Source organism: Pseudophryne corroboree, chromosome 4, assembly GCF_028390025.1.
Source record: "Pseudophryne corroboree isolate aPseCor3 chromosome 4, aPseCor3.hap2, whole genome shotgun sequence".
Taxonomy (NCBI): Eukaryota; Metazoa; Chordata; class Amphibia; order Anura; family Myobatrachidae; genus Pseudophryne; species Pseudophryne corroboree.
Window position 1 is genome coordinate 636,629,476 of NC_086447.1, and position 22,932 is coordinate 636,652,407.

General features: G+C 46.0%; 1 protein-coding gene across 6 annotated transcripts in view; it reads right to left on the bottom strand.

The window, feature by feature from the left end:
- Nucleotides 1–22,932, bottom strand: part of SCAF8 (SR-related CTD associated factor 8) — a 766,315-nt gene that overhangs the window by 358,770 nt on the left and 384,613 nt on the right. For all 6 annotated transcript variants that reach the window (XR_010176108.1, XR_010176106.1, XR_010176107.1 and 3 more), the window contains one exon: nucleotides 13,303–13,444. Coding sequence is in view for 3 of the 6 variants with exons in the window: in XM_063917713.1 (XP_063773783.1) it covers nucleotides 13,303–13,444 (142 nt within the window). In the remaining 3 variants the exon portion in view is untranslated. The remainder of the gene's footprint in view (nucleotides 1–13,302; nucleotides 13,445–22,932) is intronic.

Sequence of the window (22,932 nt, forward strand, 5' to 3'; positions counted from 1 at the left end):
TGGCCCAATGCTCCACTGCCTTGTTCACCCAGGGACTAACCAAGGTTGGTCTAAGTGAGATACCTGCGGCCGAATAGATGGACTTCAACATGGTGTCCAGCTTCCGGTCAGATGGGTCTTTCAACGAAGTTGCTCCCAGAACAGGTAATGCAGTTTTTTTGGACAACCTGGATAATGAGGAGTCCACTCGAAGTAACATCTCCTATTTATCAGTCATAGCTGATAGAAATAGATAAATACTAGTCTGGGTGTTTCCAAGCCTCCGTCAGCTGATCATCCAGTTTCTTGGAAAAAGGATAAGTGACTGATGAACGCTGTTTTCTACCAAATAAAGCAGTATATGGTGATTCCAGTTTCAAAACTTATCTTAGAGCTAAAATAAGAGGTTTAACCCCCTGAGAAGGTTCATGTGGAACTTCTTCGTCTGGGTCAGTAATTTTGCCCAACTCACGATCGACCTCTTCAGCTTTGTCCTGAGAGAGAAGGTCTGCCACCCAGGGTGGTTCTGTAGCAATAGAAAGTACATAATTTTGAGGAATCTCCTTAACCGTCTTTCGTAAAGCAGACACCTCATTATGTAATTGTGAGATGGTTCCTTTGAGCGCTACCGCCCAGGGGGGAAAATTAGCATCTTGAGACGAATTAACTAACGTAACCTCTGAAACACATGCTTCACACAGGAAGGAATCGTCTGGGTGAGCTTTTTTTTTTACACTTAGCACAGATATATACGTTATGGTAAGAACTTACCTTTGATAACGGTATTTCTCCTATGTCCACAGGTTTCCACAGGATAACATTGGGATATGACGGAGCGACAGCAGATTGGCACCAAACGATCAAAAGCTTTCTGGCCTCCCAGGATGCAACAGGCTCGTCCATATATTCCCGCCCACTGGCTCAGTCAAATCAGTTGTTTCCAAAGCATTTAGGCAGGAGCATTATGTAGAACCCTATTCAGGTGAAAAGAACACACATGCACACCCTTCCATGCAAGAGGGAAGAGGTTAGTGAGTATAAAGATTCTCAAATCAGGTGCGTCAGGGTGGGATCCCAGTGAAAACCTGTGGACATAGGAGAAATACCGTTATCAATGGTAAATTCTTACCATAACGTATACTTCTCCGGCAGGGTCCACAGGTTATCCACAGGATAACATTGGGACTTCCCAAAGCAATTTTTAGTGGTGGGGACGCTCCTGTTGTGCTGCCCATGAAGGCCCTACCTTACGTGTAGAGTGAGCAGAGACATTATCCGGAACAGGGAGATAAGCTCGAGAATATGCTTCTGAAATAGTCATTCGAAGCCATCTTGCTAGCGTCTGTTTAGTAGCAGGCCATCCCCTCTTGTGAAATCCGTAGAGAATGAAGACAGAATCTGTCTGATGGCACTGGTACGATCTACGTAGATTCTTAATGCACAGACTACGTCCAGCGACGCTTCTCCCGCAGAAAGTCCCGATACCTGAAAAGCCGGGACTACAATTTCTTTGTTAAGGTGAAACTTCGAGACCACCTTCGGAAGATAACCAGACTTAGTTCTGAGAACTGCTTTATCTGGATAAAAAAAATCAGAAAAGGAGACTTACATGACAGCACTCCTAAATCTGATACTCTTCTAGCTAATGTCATAGTCAGTAGAAAGAGCACTTTAGCTGCCAACCATTAAAGATCTACTTTCTTAAGTGGTTCAAACGGTTCCCCTTGAAGGGCTTTGAGGACTAGACTTAAATCCCAAGGTACTGCAGGAGGAACAAAAGGTGGTTGAATGTGCAGTATTCCCTAGAAAAAAGTACGCACATCCTGTAAAGTGGCAATTTTCTTTTGAAACCATACAGTCAATGCTGAAACTTGAACTCTCAAGGAAGCCATCTTCAAACCCTTATCCATTCCTGCCTGAAGGAAATCTAAGATTCTGGATACTCTGAAAGATCTTTGATCCATACTTCTTTCACTGCACCAATGAATATAGGCTTGCCATATTCGGTGATAAATGTGAGCTGAGGAGGGGAACTTGCTCTGAGCATAGTTTGAATTACCTGTTGTGAAAATCTTCTCGACTTCAAAATAGAGGTTTCAACAGCCACACCGTCAAAGACAGCTGATCCAGATGCCTGTGATAACAAGGACCCTGCATTAGTAGATCTGGACGTTGAGGGAGCAGAATTGGAGCATCCATCAACATTCTCTGCAGATCTACTGTATGTACCAATGCCTTCTGGGCCAAGCCGGAGCTATTAGAATCACGGCACCCTTTGCTTGCTTTAATTTCCTCACCACCCTGGGTAACAGAGTGATCGGAGGAAACAGATATGCCAGATGAAAGTCCCAAGTTCCTTTGTTCTTGACCTGTATGCCGGAACTTTGTTGTTCAGACAGGACGCAATGAGAGCTCTCTCTGGCAACCCCCACTTGTCTACTAGATCCTGAAATACTTCCAGGTGTAGAGCCCATTCGGTTGCCCAAATGGTGTGTCGACTCAGAAAGTCTGCTTCCCAGTTTAGGACTCCTGGAACGAACACTGCAGGCAATGCTGGAAGATGGAGTTCAGCCCACTTCAGTATGTGACTTACCTCCTTCATTGCTCTTTGGCTGCGAGTTCCTCCCTGATGGTTGAGGTACGCTACTGCCGTTGCATTGTCCGAGCGGATCTGGATTGGTTTTCCTTGCAGAATGTCCTTTGCCTGAATCAGTGCCATGTATATGGCCTGAAGTTCTAACAGGTTTATTGGCAGGCAACTTTTTTATTGTCCCTGGAACCATAATTTTCCGGACACTGCTCCCCAGCCCTGTAGACTGGCATTCGTTGTCAGGATCTCTCAATCTTATATCCAAAAGGGTCTCTCCTTGTCTAGATGGGATGTCTGTAGCCACCAGGCTAATTAACTTTTCACCTTTACTGGAAGTATCATCATCTGTTTCTTTATTGTCTGATGTACTCCATTCCATCTGGCCAGAATCAGATGCTGCAGAGGTCTTGAGTGAAATTGTGCATATTCCACCATGTCGAATGTTGACACCATAAACCCCATCACTCGCATTGCTGCGTGAATTGATATTGTCTGACTGTGCAACAACTCCTGAGTCATAAACTGTACCTTGGATATCTTATCTAAAGGTAAAAATATTTTCTGCAGACTTAAGTCCAATACAGCCCCCAAGTGAATCATCCGTTGTGACGGAATCAGAGATGACTTTGCCCAATTTATGAGCCATCCGTGCTTCTGTAGACAACTTATTGTCTGTTGGAGATGGCTCAATAGCAATTCCTGGGATTGTGCCAGGATTAAAAGATCGTCGAGGTATGGAAAAATCCTTATCCCCTGCTTACGGAGATAAGGTGCCATAACCACCATGATCTTGGAGGATAGCAAACCTGAGGTAACACTGATGGGACAATGCTATAGGCACATGCAGGTAAGCATCCTGTATATCCAGAGATACCTTGTAATCCCCCGGATTCATGGCCAAAACTATGGAGCGTAACATCTCCATGTGGAACCTTGGGACCCAAATGTATTTGTTTAGCATTTTGAGATTGGGAATGTACCCATTTGGCTTCTGGACCAAAAATAGGTTGGAGTAAAAACCCTGCCCCCGTTGTGCCGGGGGTACTGGAATAATTACCCCGGACTGAAGCAGTTTCTGAACTGCTTCTTCAAGGGCCCTGGCCTTTCGTCTCTATCGGTGCAAAAAAACCTTTGAGGAGGCTGCTTCTTGAAAGGGAAAACATAATACCACTTCTTGCACCCAAGCATCTTTTGTCGACTGCTGCCATATGTGTGCAAACTGAAGTCGGCCCCCTACCTTGGAGACCCCCAGGTGGAGGCCCGCACCATCAGGCTGATGGTTTCTGTTCTAGTTTGGAAGCTGGACCCCTGGTGGCCCATTGCTTCTTTGCTTTACCAGACTTATTGTACTGGGTTTGCTTCGATTCATTTTTACCTTCTGTTTTACCTTGCCACCGAAATGGCCAAAACCCGTAACCCTTAGGCTTAGGGTTATAACTGGCAGGAAACCTGACCTTCTTGGATTCTGCATGACTCCAGATTATTTGTCAATTCCTTACCAAAACGAATGTTCCCAACAAAAGGCAAAGCTTCCAGAACCTTTTTGGATTCTGTATCAGCTTTCCATGTACGTAGCCAAATTGCTCTGCGAGCAGCTACCATTAAGGCTGATGCTTTAGAAGCAATCGTACCCATATCCATTGCTGCTTCTTCTAAGAATAGCGCAGCCTGCTTCATATGAGCTATATGGGACTCCTGCTCCCTAGTAGGTGCTGAGAGCCCGTTTTCCAGTTCGTCAGCCCATTCAACTACCGCTTGTGCCATCCAGGCTGAGGCCATAGCCGGCCTTATGACTGCCCCTGACAAGAGAAAAAATGTTTTTCAAAAAACCATCCACTCTTCTGTCTGTGACATCATTTAATGATGTAGATGGTAAAGGCAAAATAGATTTTCGCACTAATCGAATGACGTGCGTATCTACCTTAGGAGGTACTTCTCTTTTTAAACAGTCCCCAGTTGGAAAAGGGTAATAAGAATACCATTTTTTTGGAATACTATATTTCCTATTGGGTGTAGCCCAAGCTTCCTCCATAATTTCCGTCAGTTCCTCTGACCCTGGAAACTCAACCCTAACTGTTTTGGGACGTTTAAACACAGGTGCCTTAGTTTTTATTATTGGCTCAGCTGAATCCTCTAGAGACAGAATAGCCTTCATTGCTCCAATTAACTCAGCTATATCCTCTGAGCTGAAACCTTCCACTTGTTCTTCATATGGTGAAGTAGAGTATATGGAGCTATCCTCACCTGATGTATCATCCTGTGTAGCCTGTGAATTTGATGATATATTTACCCTTGGTTTATCAGCTTGCTGATTTGTAGAAGCTGTTGGGGCTATACGATAAAATTGGAGCTGCATGTATGGGTTAATAGTGTACCCTATTCCTGAAGTTGAAGCTGTAGGGACCAACCTGTCAGCTATACTGGATAAGGTTTGTGCAAACATAGCCCAAGGTGGATCTATTTGTCGTTGTACAGGGATCTGCCTTGCAATCTGCTGAAACGCAAAACAATTTGCACATAACCCATCATGTGCCAGATGCAGGATAAACAAGTTATGAGTGTTGGTGTTACTGTTAATGTAACCTCGTCACCTTAGCCGCTCTTAGACATGATAAATAACCAGCTTTTCACAGTCTACTACACAATCTGTGACTGTAATCACTTTACCTGTATAAAAGTGATATCAATCTGACCCCAACCCAAGCACCAGCATTGAGGCTCAGAAGTAACCACTGACAAACATATATAAAGTCAGCAATCACACTAGCAGTCAGTCACATGTTATATTTAATCATATATTAGTCAAATGTGCATATTATCAAGTACGAACACATTTCAAGTACGTAGGAGTACATTTACTGAATTATGTTCTATACAGTTATTTAACGTATTCAGACGTATTGCGAAGAAAACCACAGTAATGTACAAAAACTCATACGCAATAGGCACTAAACTTAACTATTCATACTGGCAAAAAGTAGATAGAAATTTAGTGCTGTATAACCCGTACTCCGTAGAGTGGGATACAGGGAGACTCACCCCACTTCCAGGATCGATCAATATGTTAGCGAACGCTGAGTGGATCCAGACGCTACTAGTGTACACTGCCGCTTCGGTAACTTTTAGTGGACACAGACGCCCAGTGAACGCTAGTGTATGCAGACGCTCATGTCTGTGACCCGGTCTCTCAGCGGTAACCTTAGTGTACACAGACGCAGCGGCCTATGCTGCGACCGAGACCCCTCGTGGTAGCGTCTGAGACGGAAGTGGGGCAATCAGTTCATGGTGGGAAACGCACGGAAACTGGTCATGTACTGGGGGGAGGGGTGACCAGGAGAGCGTCTGACTCCCCACTGCTGACATCAACCCTAGGGATAGCAGCCTCAAACTAATCCTGATGCCTTAGGATCCCTAAGGCCTAGCGCTGGAGCACCTGTGGTGGCGGCGCGCAAGCTACTGTTTGGTGGTCTCCTCCCAAAACAGTGCGGCTGTGTCCGTATTTCCCTGCTACGCGGAACCGATGTCTTACCTTCTCCCTGTGCTCCGGCCACAGCCTGGTAACATCTGCTGGACTTGCTATGATATCCGACACAGTCGCCTGTCAAGACAGCACTTGTACCGTGGGTAAGCGTTGTTGCGACCCGGCGGAGAGTTGCTGGAGCGACTCTTTCCAATATGCGTGTAAGACGCTGTTAGGAAAGATCACTCAAAACAATGTAGTAATAAAAATAAAATAATAAAGCTTAGGGCTGCCAAACACAGCAGCCCTATGACCATGGTCCGGCTCCTGCCGCACTAAACAAAAAACTGATTTGACTGAGCCAGTGGGCGGGAATATATGGATGAGCCCGTTGCATCCTGGGAGGCCAGAAAGCTTGTGATCGTTTGGTGCCAATCAGCTGTGGCTCCATCATATCCCAATGTTATCCTGTGGACCCTGCCAGAGAAAAATTGTTTTTGTGATGCCTTATTAGCTGGTCCCTCGTCTGCCATTGTGACGGACAGAGTGGAGACACATACAATTCACACCAGCACTCTCAATAATAGAGGGGGAGAGAGAAATATCAGAAGGATAGAGGAAGGTATAATATTTGTACTACCAGGCTGTACTTTATGTGCAGGCTTTCAGGTTTCTGGCAGTCTGAAGGAATGTGCACCTGTCTCTGCTAACAGTGCAGATTACTGAGGAGAGAAGAAACATTGTTGCTATTCATGAGCTGCCTAGCTGAGGAAGGCGCCTTTTTCTGTGATTGACAGTTTGAAAACCTGCCAACTCCGTCCCTTATGCACAGGCACCTATCTCAACCAGGTTCCTAAGCACCATTTTGAGTGGGTGCCTTACACAATTAAAATCAGCCTTTGGCTGCACCCAACTCACAAGGTGCTCCAGATGCCGTCTGCCTTCTAGTTAAATGCCCTACGCCTTAGACCCCAGATCCGCTGCTTACCACGGATCCGCCGCACTAACGTCCGCTGTAAACTCCCTCTATCCTGCACTGAGTGAGCTATGCTGTCGCGCTGTGTACTGTCAGCGCGGCAGTGCAGTGGAGACCACGCCGCGGCCACTCGCGCACAGTGCCCCACACAGAGAGGCTCATACCCCTTTCACACCACACAAATAAAACAGTATCAACCCGGCATATTGCCGGGTTGGCGTGCGGTGTGAAAGGGGCATAGCCGAAATCCCGGGTCGCCTGACCCGGCAATTCAATCCGGGTATAAAGCAGTGTTATACCCGGGTTGAATACCGGGTCAGTGGCTGTGTAAACGGGCTCCCGGGTCGATGCGACCCGGGACCAGTTTACTAGATAGGGAGAGGCAGCGCGGAGATGAGCTCATCTCCCAGCGCCGCCTCTACCTCCGCTCATCTCCCAGCGCCGCCTCTACCTCCGCTGCAGGCTTTGCCGGGTCGGAAAAGCCTGCAGCAGCTGCCAATGCCGGATCCCACCCGGGAAGGACCCGTTTACAATTCCCAGGTGGGATCCGGCATTGGCAGTGTGAAAGGAGTATCACTCACCCACACTGCCGCAATGTGTACTATCAGCACGGCAGTGTAGTGGAGACCGCGCCGCTGCTGTTGCCAGTCATAGCCAGCGGGAAGAGGAGGGGAGGGAATGTGGAGGACGCCGCTGCGCTGGATGCGGGAGCCGCACAGTGCCTTACACAAGGAGGCTCACTCACCCCAACCAGACTCAGGATGCGGCTGTCTCGGGAGGAACAGTGCTTCTCAGGTTAAGCGCTGTTCTCCTTGCTGTCTCGGGAGGAACAGTGTCTCTCGGGTTAAGCACTGTTCTCCTTGTGCAGCTTGACACTGCTAGTGTGTAACCCGGACCTCACTTCTCTCATATAAGTGGCGAAGGGTTCCTGAGGCTGAGGGAACCAAGTCCCATGAATAAAAAAGCTAAATAGATTAAATAAATGAAAGTGAATATAGACTGAGCTGGAGCTCAGTCAGCAGTGACCGGCTCCCTCGGCACAAATTTTAAACTGAGGGATGATGGGAGATAGAGGGGGAGGAGCCTATTTCACTTCTTAGATTATTTAAAGTGCCATCTCCACGTAAGCCACCATCATCACCCCCGCGGTCTTGAAGTTGTGCCAGTGTCCCCAAGTAGCTGACAGAAAAGCTTTATTTGTACACTGCAATTTAGAAGTGAGTTTAGATACGCCCCTCTCAAATCTAAAGCTGTGTACACACTACATGATATAGTAGACAATGTGCACGATTCCGACACATTGGTAACAACATCGTCTAGTGTGTACACACTATGTTGTGCGCTCCCTTGCATTGTATGCGACATTGCCTGTCAGACGTGCATGCAGGTCCAACGGGTAACATCATTAGTGAGGGCTATGCTGCCGAATGCAGCATGGCATCTGCTCCCACCCCAGCCCCCGGATCCCATCGCTAACGATATTGCTGGGTACACACATCACCTAGTGTGTACCCGGCTGAAATCTCTCTGCTCATTTTATATATGCACCAACTGCAGTGCAACATGGTCTTACCATGTTGCAAAAATATTTGCTCTTTTATTGCTTTGCTTCCAACTCAGAATCTGCCCCAATGTCTCATTTGTTGCCCTTTCAGCTTGTTTATCTATTCATTAAGTAGGTACGCTACCAAGGACTCTCTGTAATATAAAAGGAGCAGCTCTTGTTCTTCTTGCAGTATTGAATTGGTCAAAAATATTGTGGTACAGAAAGGTTTTTAAAATGGCAAGAGGTCTGTAAAACCATCATCAGATGGGGGGGGCGGGTTTTAGTGTCAAATTGATTTTGACACCAGCAGCAGTATTGTGTGCCTGACGGCAGCTATTCAGCTGTTTCTACTGATTGGCGCAAGAAAATAATTTATGCTCACTTATACCCCTTTTCCACTAGTGTAGCACGGGTCGCAGCCGTGTCGCCTTTCACGGCTGCGACATGTGCTACAGCTCCCTGCAGATAGCGCTCACCAACCCGGCAATTGCCGGGTTGGTGATGCGCTAGTGACGCGGCAGGGGCGGCGCTGGGAGATCACATGATCTCCCAGCGCCGCCCTCCCTATGTACTGTGAACGGGAGCCGTGTCGCCTCGACACGGCACCCGTTCACACTAGACAGCTAGCCGGGTTGAACACGTGTTCAACCCGGCTAGCTACCCGGGTAGGATTCCCGGATCAAGGATCACTTGATCCGGGAATTTGCCGGGGGACCTGTTTTCACTAGGGAAAAACAGGGGTAAATGCGCGCCCCCGCGCATTTACCCGTGTTTAAAAAAGCTAGTGGAAAAGGGGTATTACTCCTGCAGTGGGGAGCGGATATTGGTGAAAAGTTCAAGTTTGGATGTCCAAGATGCTAACCAGGACTTTAGATGGGTTTAGTCACTTTATGTGGCTAAACCCATCTATTTGGGTGCGACATGCGCAAAATAAAAAATCTAACAATTGATTATCACCCCATCATTTTAGATGGATATAAGGCGCGATCGTGCATGGAAAAACAACTGAATTTCCCCCAAGGAGCTTCCTTTCATTAGAAAGCTCCTGGGTTGACATTAAAGTATTTTCATTATAAGATAAGAAACCTAACATATATTTAGATTATCTAGAGTACTTTAGTTCTTAAAGAAGGGTCTGGACAATGGGCGTGATTCAGAGGTGGAAACAGTGTACACAGCAATTGCGTCATTGGGCAGAAGTCTCCTTGTGTAAGTAGACGCCTCGTGCAGGTTCTGTGATCCGCTGCTGCATTGGATCATCAACAAAAACACTGGCCATCTGACTAACTCTCAGGTTACGCTGATTGGCTAGTGCTATCTCTCTGCTGGAGGACAGAATATCTGTGCCCCTGTTTAATAAAATGTTCACTGTTGCTGCCCAACCCCATATGTCTACAGCATGCCAACCATGCTGCTACTGATCCTACGCATGTGCAAATCTCTCACCATCGGTGCTGTATGTAAACCATCAGGTTTTTCGTGCAACACTGAATCAGTCCCATAATCACTTAAATTATTCAGCTGTTTCAGAGAATACTAGGTCAGAGGTACAAAAATGTTATCAATGAGTGCTGCATGTCTGGCCTCCAGACAGCTGTATTGGGATCATACCCTCATTGGGATCTTAAACTTGTATACAATTATTGAATTCTGAGATTGGTAATCTGGAAGAAAGATTTTCTGTTGGCAATTAGGGGTTCTGTGGCTTTCCTGAAAACTCCCATAAAATAGGATTTTAATTTCCTTGGAAGGTTTCCCATTGAGTGACTGTGCACCAGCCCGGGAGACTTGCATCCGTGGTCAGAAGGATCCAGTCCTGTATCCCAAACCTGCGGTCCTCCAGAAGGTGAGGCATTTGTAGCCACCAGAGGACTGAAATCCTTGCTTTCGGCGACAACCGTATCCTCAGGTGCATATGTAGATGAGAACCCGACCACTTGTCTAGGAGATCCAATTGGAAGGATCGAGCATGAAACCTTCTAAACTACAGAGCCTCGTAAGAGGCAACCATCTTCCCCAGAAGATGAATGCACAGATGAATCTAAACCCGGGCTGGCTTCAGTACCAAACCATTGATTGTATCACCAACGCTTTCTCCACCGGTAGAAACACCCTCAGCACTTCCGTGTGGAGGATCATCCCCAGTAAAGACCATCTCCTTGTCTGCTCCAAATGTGACTTTGGAAGGTTCAGGATCCAACTATAAACCCTGAGCAGATGAGTTGTGAGAGCAATGGACTGCAACAGCTTCTCCCTGGACGACGCCTGTATCAGCAGATCGTCCAGGTATGGAATTATGGTTCTCCGCAGACAGGGAGTGAACATCATCTCTGCCATCACCTTGGTGAACACCCTCGGTGCCGTGGAGAAACTGAATCGCAGTGCCTGAAACTGACAGTGACTGTCTAACAGTGCAAATCTGAGATAAGCCTGGTGCAGAGACCAAATCGGAATGTGGAGATACGCATCCTTGATATCCAGGGATACCAGAAACTCACCCTCCTCCAGACCTGAGATCACCGCTCTCAGAGACTCCATCTTAAATTTAAACTCCCTTAGATAAGGGTTTAGCGATTTCAAGTTCAAAATTGGTCTGACCGAACCATCCAGTTTCTGTAACACAAAAGGTTTGAATAGTAACCCACGTTGTGCATATGAGGTGGAACTGGAACAATGACCCTGACTTTTCCAATTTTTGGATAGCTTCCTGTCAGTAAATTCACCGCCTCCCCCCCTTCTACAACCCCCTGGTAACCGCACAGGATAGCTGGAGTTGCTTGTAGGGACAGCTCTCCCTGTCAGCGTCTCTGTACAGGATCTGCAGGCAGGAAAATGGCGCTGAACGCTGCTGGGACCACTCTGAGGAGAAGCTCCGCCAACTTCACATGGCGCTGCTTCCAGCTCTTCACATCTTTATACTGGCCTGAGGAATGGTGCTGGCAGCGTTACTTAGGTCCCCGACAGCCTTGGTGACCAGTGTAGGGTATAGGCGCTAGCTCAGGGTGCCCCTCACAGCGCCGCACTAGGTACCCCTCAGCCTCCGGAGTGCAGTTAATACTGCGCTCCCACCCTGTTGCCGCCATCTTCACACCGGCTCCCCGCTTGCTATGGGGAGCCGGTGACTCATTCGCCATTGGAATCTTCTGGCTCTGTTAGGGGGTGGCGGCAGTGCTGCGGGAGTGAGCGGTCGCCTGGGGCGGCTAACGATCACCCCCTTCAGGAGCTCAGTGTCCTGTCAGCGGAGATAGTGGCTTGAACCCTGCAGGGCAGACACTACTCCCCCCCCCTAAGTCCCACGAAGCAGGGAGGCTGTTGACAGCAGCCTCGCTGTGCCTAAACTCAAAGAAAAATAATAAAACTAGAGAAATTCCTATGGAGCTCCCCTAGCTGTGACCGGCTCCTCCGGGCACATTTTCTAAACTGAGCCTGGTAGTAGGGGCATAGAGGGAGGAGCCAGCCCACACTCTCTAACTTTTAAAGTGCCACTAGCTCCTAGTGGACCCGTCTATACCCCATGGTACTAATGTGGACCCCAGCATTCTCTAGGACGTAAGAGAACTATATTTTTTTCATGTAGATAGGGCTGCATAAGAACCCAGCCCAACATTCAATCATAAGTTGTCTCAAAACTCCTCCTCACTACAGAAATAGCCATTCCAATATTATCATAAAGAGAGTAACTTCAACCCTATTGTTACATATGATTTTTCAAAAAAGTGTGTTTAATGAATGATGCACTCCCAGATAGCTATAAGACCCCAGTCACCAGCTTTAAAAGGCTGAGGAGGGAAGTGCGAATGGGAGTATCAATCAGATGTCAAAAACTTCCAAAGATTAAGACGTCCAAGCAGGGTTACAAAGCCTTACTGACTATGGAACCACGTGAAAACAGAAGCATAGTGAAACAGTCTTGGGTCAATGGCACCCTGAGTACAGTGTATACAGTGTGTCACTCTAACAGAGAGTACTTGTTTACAAATTATGAGCCTGATCCAGTATGCCATTTAGCTGGGATCAGTACGAGATCCAAGCGGTCGGGATCCCGGCGGCCAGGAGCCCCACGCCGGGAGCCCGACAGCCGAGATCTCGGCGGCGAGCACAGCGTGTCCCAGGGTTCTATTCCCTTCCAGGTGGTGACATGGACAACCAACCAAAAGAGCTAACAAGCTGGTTTCAGGTGGTGTCGGGATTCCGGCGACGGTATCCTGACCGTCGGGATCCCGACAGGCGGTAAATTGACTGCCTCCCATTTAGTTTAATCTAACTTGTGCAAAATTTTTCTGTGCATGACTAGAAAGGTGGTTCTTACACCTTCTTATTCTGGTGCTTACACCTTCTTGTGACTGGATGGGCAGAAGAGTGGAGGGCAGGGGTGCTCTAGCACAGAGTAGATTAATGGCATGTATACATAAGTACCAATTAACAAAGAAGTATTTGAAGTTTTAATGATGCTGATAACAAATGCGTATTTCACTAACAAAACAAATGGCTATAAACATGGGCACAAGTGTATGTGATGTATGCTTAGCGTAAACTAGGTGCATATGTTACTGCCACTGACCTGCAGTCATCTGGAGATAGTTGTAGCTTCACATATACATGCTTTTTTTTTAATGAACACAAATTGTGCTTACACTTTTGGGCTAAAATATGGCCAACGCTGCGTCAGCCCCTCATATCACTACATATATTATTGAAGAATCATAAAATTAATATGGATACATATTTATACAAATTTTGTGTGTGTTTACCTGGGGGTGGTTGGGAAGGGTTGAAACTTCGCATGAACGGAGGTGGAGGAATAGCAGTGAAGCCAGGTGGAGGAACCGACATGGACACAGGAAATGCAGGTGGTACTAAACTTACAGCAGGGACAGAAGAAGCCACTGGAATCTGTTATTAGCAAAAAACAAATGCAGAAAAAAATATGAATCTCTCTCTCTCATTACATATATAGGCTTTATTCAATATTTCAGACAAGTGCTTGTAAGGGAAGCAATAATCTAAAAGATCTCTCTTTCATCATATGGAGAACATGGACCACCAGTGGCAAATTTCCTATTAGGCACGTGAGGCACCTGCCTAGGGGCGGCACTTGGATGCATGGTGTAGATAACATCAGCACAAAAAGTACCTGTAACTGCAGAATATTTTCACTGTACTGTACTGTACCATATGCCATCTGGAATGGCGTGTAAATGGGTCGGACATGCGCAGACTGCCCCTGTAAGCTGTCCTACTGAGTAAATATGTATACATGATTAAAAATAAAAAAAATTCATAGTGGCTTTTTTTATTATTATTATTATTATTATTATTATTATTCTAATAAATTGTCTATCATCAAATGAGTGCTTATAACCAATGAATAAATATAATAAAATTAGGCAGGTGGGGGGGGTGACCGTTACTGTTTTGCCTAGGGGCACCTTTATCCCTAAATCTGCCCCTGCTGACCACGGTGTACAAATGGCCCAACACAAACAGCACTTTATAACACAGCTGTATCTAGCAATGCCGATTTTAAATTCAATTAACCCCTTCACTACGATCGCTGCATACATATAGTCTCTAATGCAGCAGGATGTCAGAAGTGGGTTAAAGAAAAGAGGTACCGATATAGTACTACCTCCAGATGACCACTGCTCCTAATGAGGGATTGCTTCCAAAGCCCTTCCAACTGCCAATTAATTTCCACTATGACCATTAGTACTCTGCACTACTATCAAAATCAATGACCACAGTGATGGACAACATCTCCAGTTAAGTGACAACCACTATTCTTACTTGGAGAGCAGAGCACACAGTCACTGCAACCATCCACAAATGGTACAGAGCTTCTAGATCAGATGGGGTCTACTGTGTACGGCAGGACCTTACTAGGTATATTCTGGCCACAATGGGACGGAGGCAATATTTTGAGCAGTGCCCTTGAAGGAGGAGCTATCCGCAAGGATCAGAGCTCCTCATACTTGGTGTGTTGTCCTCACAGATGAAAGCCTGCTAGAATGAGCTACAGATAAAGGGACCTGCAGCTCCTGCTCTCCTCTTATTGTGTCTCTGCTGTAAGAAACTAATTTTTGAGGGGAGAGGGGCTCTCTAAGCAGTTTTCTGCCCCATATTATGCTGGGATCAGTTGTCATGGTAAGCTTCACTTTGGGTTTTTGATTGCTTCCAGCAACTGTAAGGTTTCTCTCATTATGGGGTAAATGTACTGTATAAGAGTAGAGAAGTGAGCCAGTGGAGAAGTTGCCCATGGCAACCAATTAGCATTGAAGTAACATTTACAATTTGCATACTATAAAATTATACAAAACAGCTGATTGGTTGCCATGGGCAACTTCTCCACTCTTATTACTGCTTCATATACTGTATTTAACCCTATTTGTTTTTCAAAAGAGGTAAATCCACAGCCAAGACTGGTGGGATGGAATGTTTTTTTTTTATACTTGTTCTAAGTGTACGTCAAAATTAGCTAAAGAACAGTAAGGTGTATCCCCCATATGTTTTTTTTTTTTTTTACAACATTTTATTGTCATATTTTCAAATAAGTTGTACACAATTGAAGATCAAGACGAGAGGAGCATAAGTATCTACATAATAGAGCAATAAAGCAGAACAATAAAGCATAACAGTAAGGATCAACAGACACACACATAGGGTATCTAGACAAGGGAGACTAAATGGGGGGGGGGGGGGAGAGAGAGAAGGTATATTCCAGAGTACCTATACACAAATCACTAATCAGTCAATTGGGTTATACAGCAGGTAGTCCCAGAGAGAAAATATCAATTCAACAGGAAGATAAATAATAATTAGTTATTGGATACTGTTTATTGTGAAAGGTCCGTAAGGAAAAGACTTTGTTCAGTAGAAGAGAACGCATATCAAAATACAACGTCAGAAGTCTCAATTTCAATTCCTGAAGAGTGGCCGCTGATTTATTTGCCAATGTATAGGATTAGTTTTTTGGGTAGAGTCAGTATGAGAATAACGAGAGGTATGCAACGGGGAGAGTGAACTCCAAGATTCCAGCCATTAAAGTAGAACAAAAGGCAAGCCTCAGGGTTAGGAGTTAGGGACACATTAAGAGTAGTACTCAGAAAGTAGACTATTTTACACCAAAATCTACGAATCTTAGAGCATTCCCAGAAATAATGAAACAACTTTGCATTCTGCATTGTGCATTTTGTGCACATCCCTGTATCTTCACCTCCCATATATTTCCGTTGGGCTGGTGATATGTATGCTCTATGAAGAAATCTAAGGTGTGTTTCCTGCAAGTAAGCGGAGTGCAAACATTTAGTGTATTTGCAGCACTGCAACAGAAGAACTTCTGAGGAGCATGGGAGGGTGGGTATATCCAATTTCCATTGTGTGAGTAGCTTCTGCGAGTAGAGGGGGGTATTAACCTTCGCTTCAACCAAATAAGGATATAGGTGGCGAATCTTGTATGTCGCTGCAGTTCTATGTTGCAGTATCTTAATTATAACATGAGGGTTGTGTGTAAGGGAGTCAGTGGGTCGGTGAGAGGGGAGTGACTGAACATAGTGTCTCACCTGCAAATATAAGTAGAAGTGTCTGTTTGGGAGTTGGAATTGTTGCTGCAAATCAGCAAAAGTGTACACAGTGCCACCAGGGTCAAAGACTTTGTTCACAAGAGCAATACCTTCTCTTCTCCAGACCTGGAGTAATGTGTTTCGAATCGATGGTGGAAAGTCGGGATTGCCCCAAAGTGTGAGGAAGGGGGAGAAACGAAAATCTCTCTTCAATTTTTTATGTAGGCTAATCCACAAAAGGTAAGTATCGTGGAAAATTACATTGGAATTGATATGTTTCGGGATAGCTGAGGATGTAAGATGCAATAGTGCGGAGGGAGAATAAGGGGTAAAAATTGCCTGATCTAAAAGCACATCGGTGTAAGTAGACTTGTCCAACAACCAATCCCCCGCATAGCGAAAGAATACAGAAATGGCATATGCTTTGAAATCTGGGATACCCAGCCCCCCATGTGATCTAGGAAGCATCAGTTTTGAGAGCGCAATTCTAGGTCGTTGACCTTTCCAGAGAAAGGAGGAAATAGAGGAGTTAATTTTCAGAATGTCATTGTTAGACAGGGTAATTGGCAGCAATTGGATGGGAGAGAATATTTTCGGGTAGATTACCGACTTAATCACCGCCGCCCATCCTAACAGGGAGAGTGGAAGCATGTCCCAAGATGACATTAGTGTGGTCGTATTTCGTATGATAGGGGTGAAATTAGCTTTATACAAGGTCTCAACTTTGTTGGTAATGAATAGGCCTAAGTATTTTATTTGTGAGGTATTGATTTTAAAACGTGAGAAAACCAGGGAAGAATTGAGATCCATTGAGTAAAGACCAATCGGTAGAATTTCCGATTTGTCGACGTTGATTTTATACCCAGATTCCTTTCCAAAGTCATTGATCAATGACATAATGATAGGAATTGAGGTCAGGGGGTCAGTGACAAAAAGCAGCATATCGTCTGCAAATAGAGAGACTTTCAGTTCATGTGATTCAATTTTAATTCCCTTAAACCCGGTGGATCCACGTAGTAAAATAGCTAGGGGCTCAATGGCAATGGCGAACAGTAGGGGTGACAAGGTACACCCTTGTCTTGTGCCTTTGTGCAGGGGAAAATAATCTGATATCTGCCCATTGCAAACAATTTGTGAGAGCGGGTTGGAGTACAGTAATTTAACATAAGATATAAATGCATGGGGAAGGCCGAAGCGGGACATGGTGGAGTACAGGTGAGGCCAAAGTACAAGATCGAAGGCCTTCTCAGCGTCAAGGGACATAATTATACCCGGAGGGGAGGAGTCAGTAGAATGTTGGAGATGTTGGACAACAGTAATGACCTTCCTCACGTTGAGTACCGAGTGTCTGCCAGCAATAAATCCAGTTTGGTCTGGGTGGATGATAGAGGGCAAAACCACTTTAAGTCTGTCTGCAAGTAGCTTCCCTAGGATCTTATAGTCCGAGTCTAAAAGCGATATCGGCCTATAATCGGCCTATATGATCCCGGGCGAGTAAGTTCCCTCCCTGGTTTTCGTAGGACCTTAATGTAGGCTGCATTAAAGTAAAAAGGGGAAAGACCAGACTGTAACATATAATTAAAGGTATCAACCAATGTGTCTAGAACCTGGGGAAGCATACATTTGTAAAAGCTACCTCCAAACCCATCTGGGCCAGGAGCTTTACCTTGCTTTAAATATTTGATTATTGTAGTAACTTCATCAGGAGTGACGGGGCCTATCAGATCTTTCTCCAGTGCAGGGTTCATTCGCGGGAATGGAACAATGGACCAAGTTAGGTCATGCCTGGGTTCGGGTGCTTCATCCTTAGCATGAGTCGTGGGTTGTGAGAATAGAGGGCAGAGTAAAAATCAGTCATGATCTACATTATCTGTTTATTTGAGGAGGTTAGGGTGCCATCTGAGCCCTGTAGGGGATGAACAATCGCAGACGGCCTGGTGCCATTCAATATATTGGTTAGAAGCTTGCCTGTCTTGTTACCAAAATGGTGATATCTATAGTTGACCTTATACAAAGACTTATTTCCTCTATTGTTTAAATATTCATTAAAGTGTGTTCTAGCTACAGAGTATTTTTGCCTATTAGACACAGTGGGGTCTTGACAGTAAGCAGAGTAAGTAAAGGACAAATTAGATTGCAGGGTAAGGTAAGAGGAGGCGTAGGACTTATTTAATTTCGCCATATATGAGAGGATTGTGCCCCTTAACACTGATTTTGCCATTTGCCAGAATAGAGGGGGTTGGCGCTCGTGTGGGATTGGTTGTTGGAACAGAAATCTCTCCAGCAATCTATCAACACATTTTGGAAGTCAGGGGAGACCAAGAGGTGGGAGAAAAATGTCCATATCCTTTTGGGGGATGGTTCATCAGAAATACGCAAAGAAAACCACTGCTTAGAGTGGTCCGATACTGATATTGACTCAATTTCAACATCAGAGACTCTTGTGAACAAAGTCCGGGAAATCATTAAATAGTCAATTCTTGACAAAGTGTGGTAAGCAGAAGAGAGACAAGTGTATTCCTTGGAGGTGGGATTAGCAGCCCTCCAAATATCCACTAAGGATAATTTGGATATACATTGGGGAATTCCAAGTTTAGGGAAGGAGAAGGATTTTTTGGGAGTAGAGGACCTATCAAGGTATTTGTCTGAAATGAGATTGAAGTCTCCGCATACTAACAAATCCCCATCCATATGTGGAGTCAGTTCTGCAAATAACTTCCTAAAGAACTTAGTAGTATATAAAGGTGGTGAATATACACTGCAAAGTGTGTAAGGCTTAGAATGTAATAAAACATTAGCAATTACAAATCTACCTTCAGTATCTAAAATAACTTTTACAAGTTCACATGGTAATGTGCGTCGTGTTAATATAACCTCTCCCCTTGACTTAGAGGTGTAGGATGCACTAGCCAACAGTTTCCATCCTAGCATTTGGAGTTTCAACATTTCCTTAGGTATCAAATGAGCTTCCTGAATAAAGACTATATCTAGTTTTAATTTATTACAATATATTAGGACCTTCCTGCGTTTTGCGGGGGAATTAAACCCTCCCACATTAAAGGAGACTATTTTAATCTCAGACATGTTGCATAATACCAGATTGGGACGTAGGTACACCAGAGCTTTGAAACCAAAAATTTGGAAGGGAAAGGGAGTCTAGGGGAGGGGGAGGACAGGACACAACAACATAATGATACACAGAAAAAGTAGCATGCAGCGATACGCATTGCGTATCAATCAAAAATAATGCAAATTCACATAACTGCAGGTAACAAACAAAAAATAAGAATTTACTTACCGATAATTCTATTTCTCGTAGTCCGTAGTGGATGCTGGGGACTCCGTCAGGACCATGGGGATAGCGGCTCCGCAGGAGACAGGGCACAAAAATAAAGCTTTAGGATTAGGTGGTGTGTACTGGCTCCTCCCCCTATGACCCTCCTCCAAGCCTCAGTTAGGATACTGTGCCCGGACGAGCGTACACAATAAGGAAGGATATTGAATCCCGGGTAAGACTCATACCAGCCACACCGTATAACTTGTGATCTGAACCCAGTTAACAGTATGACAAACGTAGGAGCCTCTGAACAGACGGCTCACAACAAATAACAACCCGATTTTTTTTGTAACAATAACTATGTACAAGTATTGCAGACAATCCGCACTTGGGATGGGCGCCCAGCATCCACTACGGACTACGAGAAATAGAATTATCGGTAAGTAAATTCTTATTTTCTCTAACGTCCTAAGTGGATGCTGGGGACTCCGTCAGGACCATGGGGATTATACCAAAGCTCCCAAACGGGCGGGAGAGTGCGGATGACTCTGCAGCACCGAATGAGAGAACTCAAGGTCCTCCTCAGCCAGGGTATCAAATTTGTAGAATTTTGCAAACGTGTTTGCCCCTGACCAAGTAGCAGCTCGGCAGAGTTGTAATGCCGAGACCCCCCGGGCAGCCGCCCGGGATGAGCCCACTTTCCTTGTGGAATGGGCCTTGACAGATTTAGGTTGTGGCAAGCCTGCCACAGAATGTGCAAGTTGAATTGTGCTACAAATCCAACGAGCAATCGTCTGCTTAGAAGCAGGAGCACCCATCTTGTTGGGTGCATACAATATAAACAGCGAGTCAGACTTTCTGACTCCCGCCGTTCTTGAAATATATATTTTCAATGCCCGGACCACGTCCAACAACTTGGAATCCTCCAACTCGTTAGTAGCCGCAGGCACCACAATAGGCTGGTTCAGGTGAAACGCTGACACCACCTTAGGCAGAAAATGAGGACGCGTCCGCAGTTCTGCCCTGTCCGTATGGAAAATCAGATATGGGCTCTTATATGATAAAGCCGCCAATTCTGATACTCTCCTGGCTGAAGCCAGGGCCAGTAGCATGGTTACTTTCCATGTAAGATACTTCAACTCCACCGATTTGAGCGGCTCAAACCAATGGGATTTGAGAAAATCCAAGACTACATTAAGATCCCACGGTGCCACTGGGGGCACAACCGGGGGCTGTATATGTAGTACTCCTTTTACAAAAGTCTGGACTTCAGGAACTGAAGCCAATTCTTTCTGGAAGAAAATAGACAGGGCCGAAATTTGAACCTTAATGGACCCCAATTTGAGGCCCATAGACAATCCTGTTTGCAGGAAATGTAGGAATCGACCCAGTTGAAATTCCTCCGTGGGGGCCTTCCTGACCTCACACCACGCAACATATTTTCTCCAAATGCGGTGATAATGTTGTGCAGTCACCTCCTTCCTGGCTTTTACCAGTGTAGGAATGACCTCTTCCGGAATGCCTTTTTCCCTTAGAATTCGGCGTTCAACCGCCATGCCGTCAAACGCAGCCGCGGTAAGTCTTGGAATAGACACGGTCCCTGCTGAAGCAGGTCCCGTCTTAGAGGTAGAGGCCACGGATCCTCCGTGAGCATCTCTTGAAGTTCCGGGTACCAAGTTCTTCTTGGCCAATCCGGAGCCACTAGTATCGTTCTTACTCCCTTTTGCCGTATAATTCTCAGTACTTTTGGTATGAGAGGCAGAGGAGGGAACACATACACTGACTGGAACACCCACGGTGTTACCAGAGCGTCCACAGCTATTGCCTGAGGATCTCTTGACCTGGCGCAATACCTGTCCAGTTTTTTGTTGAGGCGGGACGCCATCATATCCACCATTGGTTTTTCCCAACGGTTCACAATCATGTGGAAAACTTCTGGATGAAGTCCCCACTCTCCCGGGTGTAGATCGTGTCTGCTGAGGAAGTCTGCTTCCCAGTGGTCCACTCCCGGAATGAATACTGCTGACAGTGCTATCACATGATCTTCCGCCCAGCGAAGAATCCTTGCAGCTTCTGCCATTGCTGTCCTGCTTCTTGTGCCGCCCTGTCTGTTTACGTGGGCGACTGCCGTGATGTTGTCCGACTGGATCAACACCGGCTGACCCTGAAGCAGGGGTTTTGCCAGACTTAGAGCATTGTAAATCGCTCTTAGCTCCAGTATATTTATGTGAAGAGACATCTCCAGGCTTGACCATACTCCCTGGAAGTTTCTTCCCTGTGTGACCGCTCCCCAGCCTCTCAGACTGGCATCCGTGGTCACCAGGACCCAGTCCTGTATGCCGAATCTGCGGCCCTCTAACAGATGAGCACTCTGCAACCACCACAGAAGAGACACCCTTGTCCGTGGCGATAAGGTTATCCGCTGATGCATCTGCAGATGCGATTCGGACCATTTGTCCAGCAGATCCCACTGAAAAGTTCGTGCGTGGAATCTGCCGAATGGAATCGCTTCGTAAGAAGCCACCATCTTTCCCAGGACTCTTGTGCATTGATGCACAGACACTGTCCCTGGTTTTAGGAGGTTCCTGACAAGTTCGGATAACTCCCTGGCTTTCTCCTCCGGAAGAAACACCTTTTTCTGAACCGTGTCCAGAACCATTCCCAGGAACAGCAGACGTGTCGTCGGGGTCAACTGAGATTTTGGAAAATTCAGAATCCACCCGTGTTGTTGCAGCACTAGTTGGGTTAGTGCTACTCCGTCTTCCAGCTGTTCTCTGGACCTTGCCCTTATCAGGAGATCGTCCAAGTAAGGGATAATTAATACGCCTCTTCTTCGTAGAAGGATCATCATTTCAGCCATTACCTTGGTAAAGACCCGAGGTGCCGTGGACAATCCAGCGTCTGAACGGCAGCGTCTGAAACTGATAATGACAGTTTTGCACCACGAACCTGAGGTACCCTTGATGTGAAGGGCAAATTGGGACATGCAGGTAAGCATCCTTTATGTCCAGGGACACCATAAAGTCCCCTTCTTCCAGATTCGCTATCACTGCTCTGAGTGACTCCATCTTGAACTTGAATTTTTGTATGTACAGGTTCAAAGATTTCAGATTTAGAATAGGTCTTACCGAGCCGTCCGGCTTCGGTACCACAAATAGCGTGGAGTAATACCCCTTTCCCTGTTGTAGGAGGGGTACCTTGACTATCACCTGCTGAGAAAACAGCTTGTGAATGGCTTCCAATACCGTCGCCCTGTCTGAGGGAGACGTTGGCAAAGCAGACTTTAGGAACCGGCGAGGGGGAGACTTCTCGAATTCCAACCTGTAACCCTGAGATACTACCTGCAGAATCCAGGGGTCCACCTGTGAGCAAGCCCACTGTGCGCTGAAATTCTTGAGTCGACCCCCCACCGCTCCTGAGTCCGCTTGTAAGGCCCCAGCGTCATGCTGAGGGCTTTGCAGAACCCTGGGAGGGCTTCTGTTCCTGGGCAGGGGCTGCTTGCTGCCCTCTCTTACCCCTTCCTCTGCCCCGAGGCAGATATGACT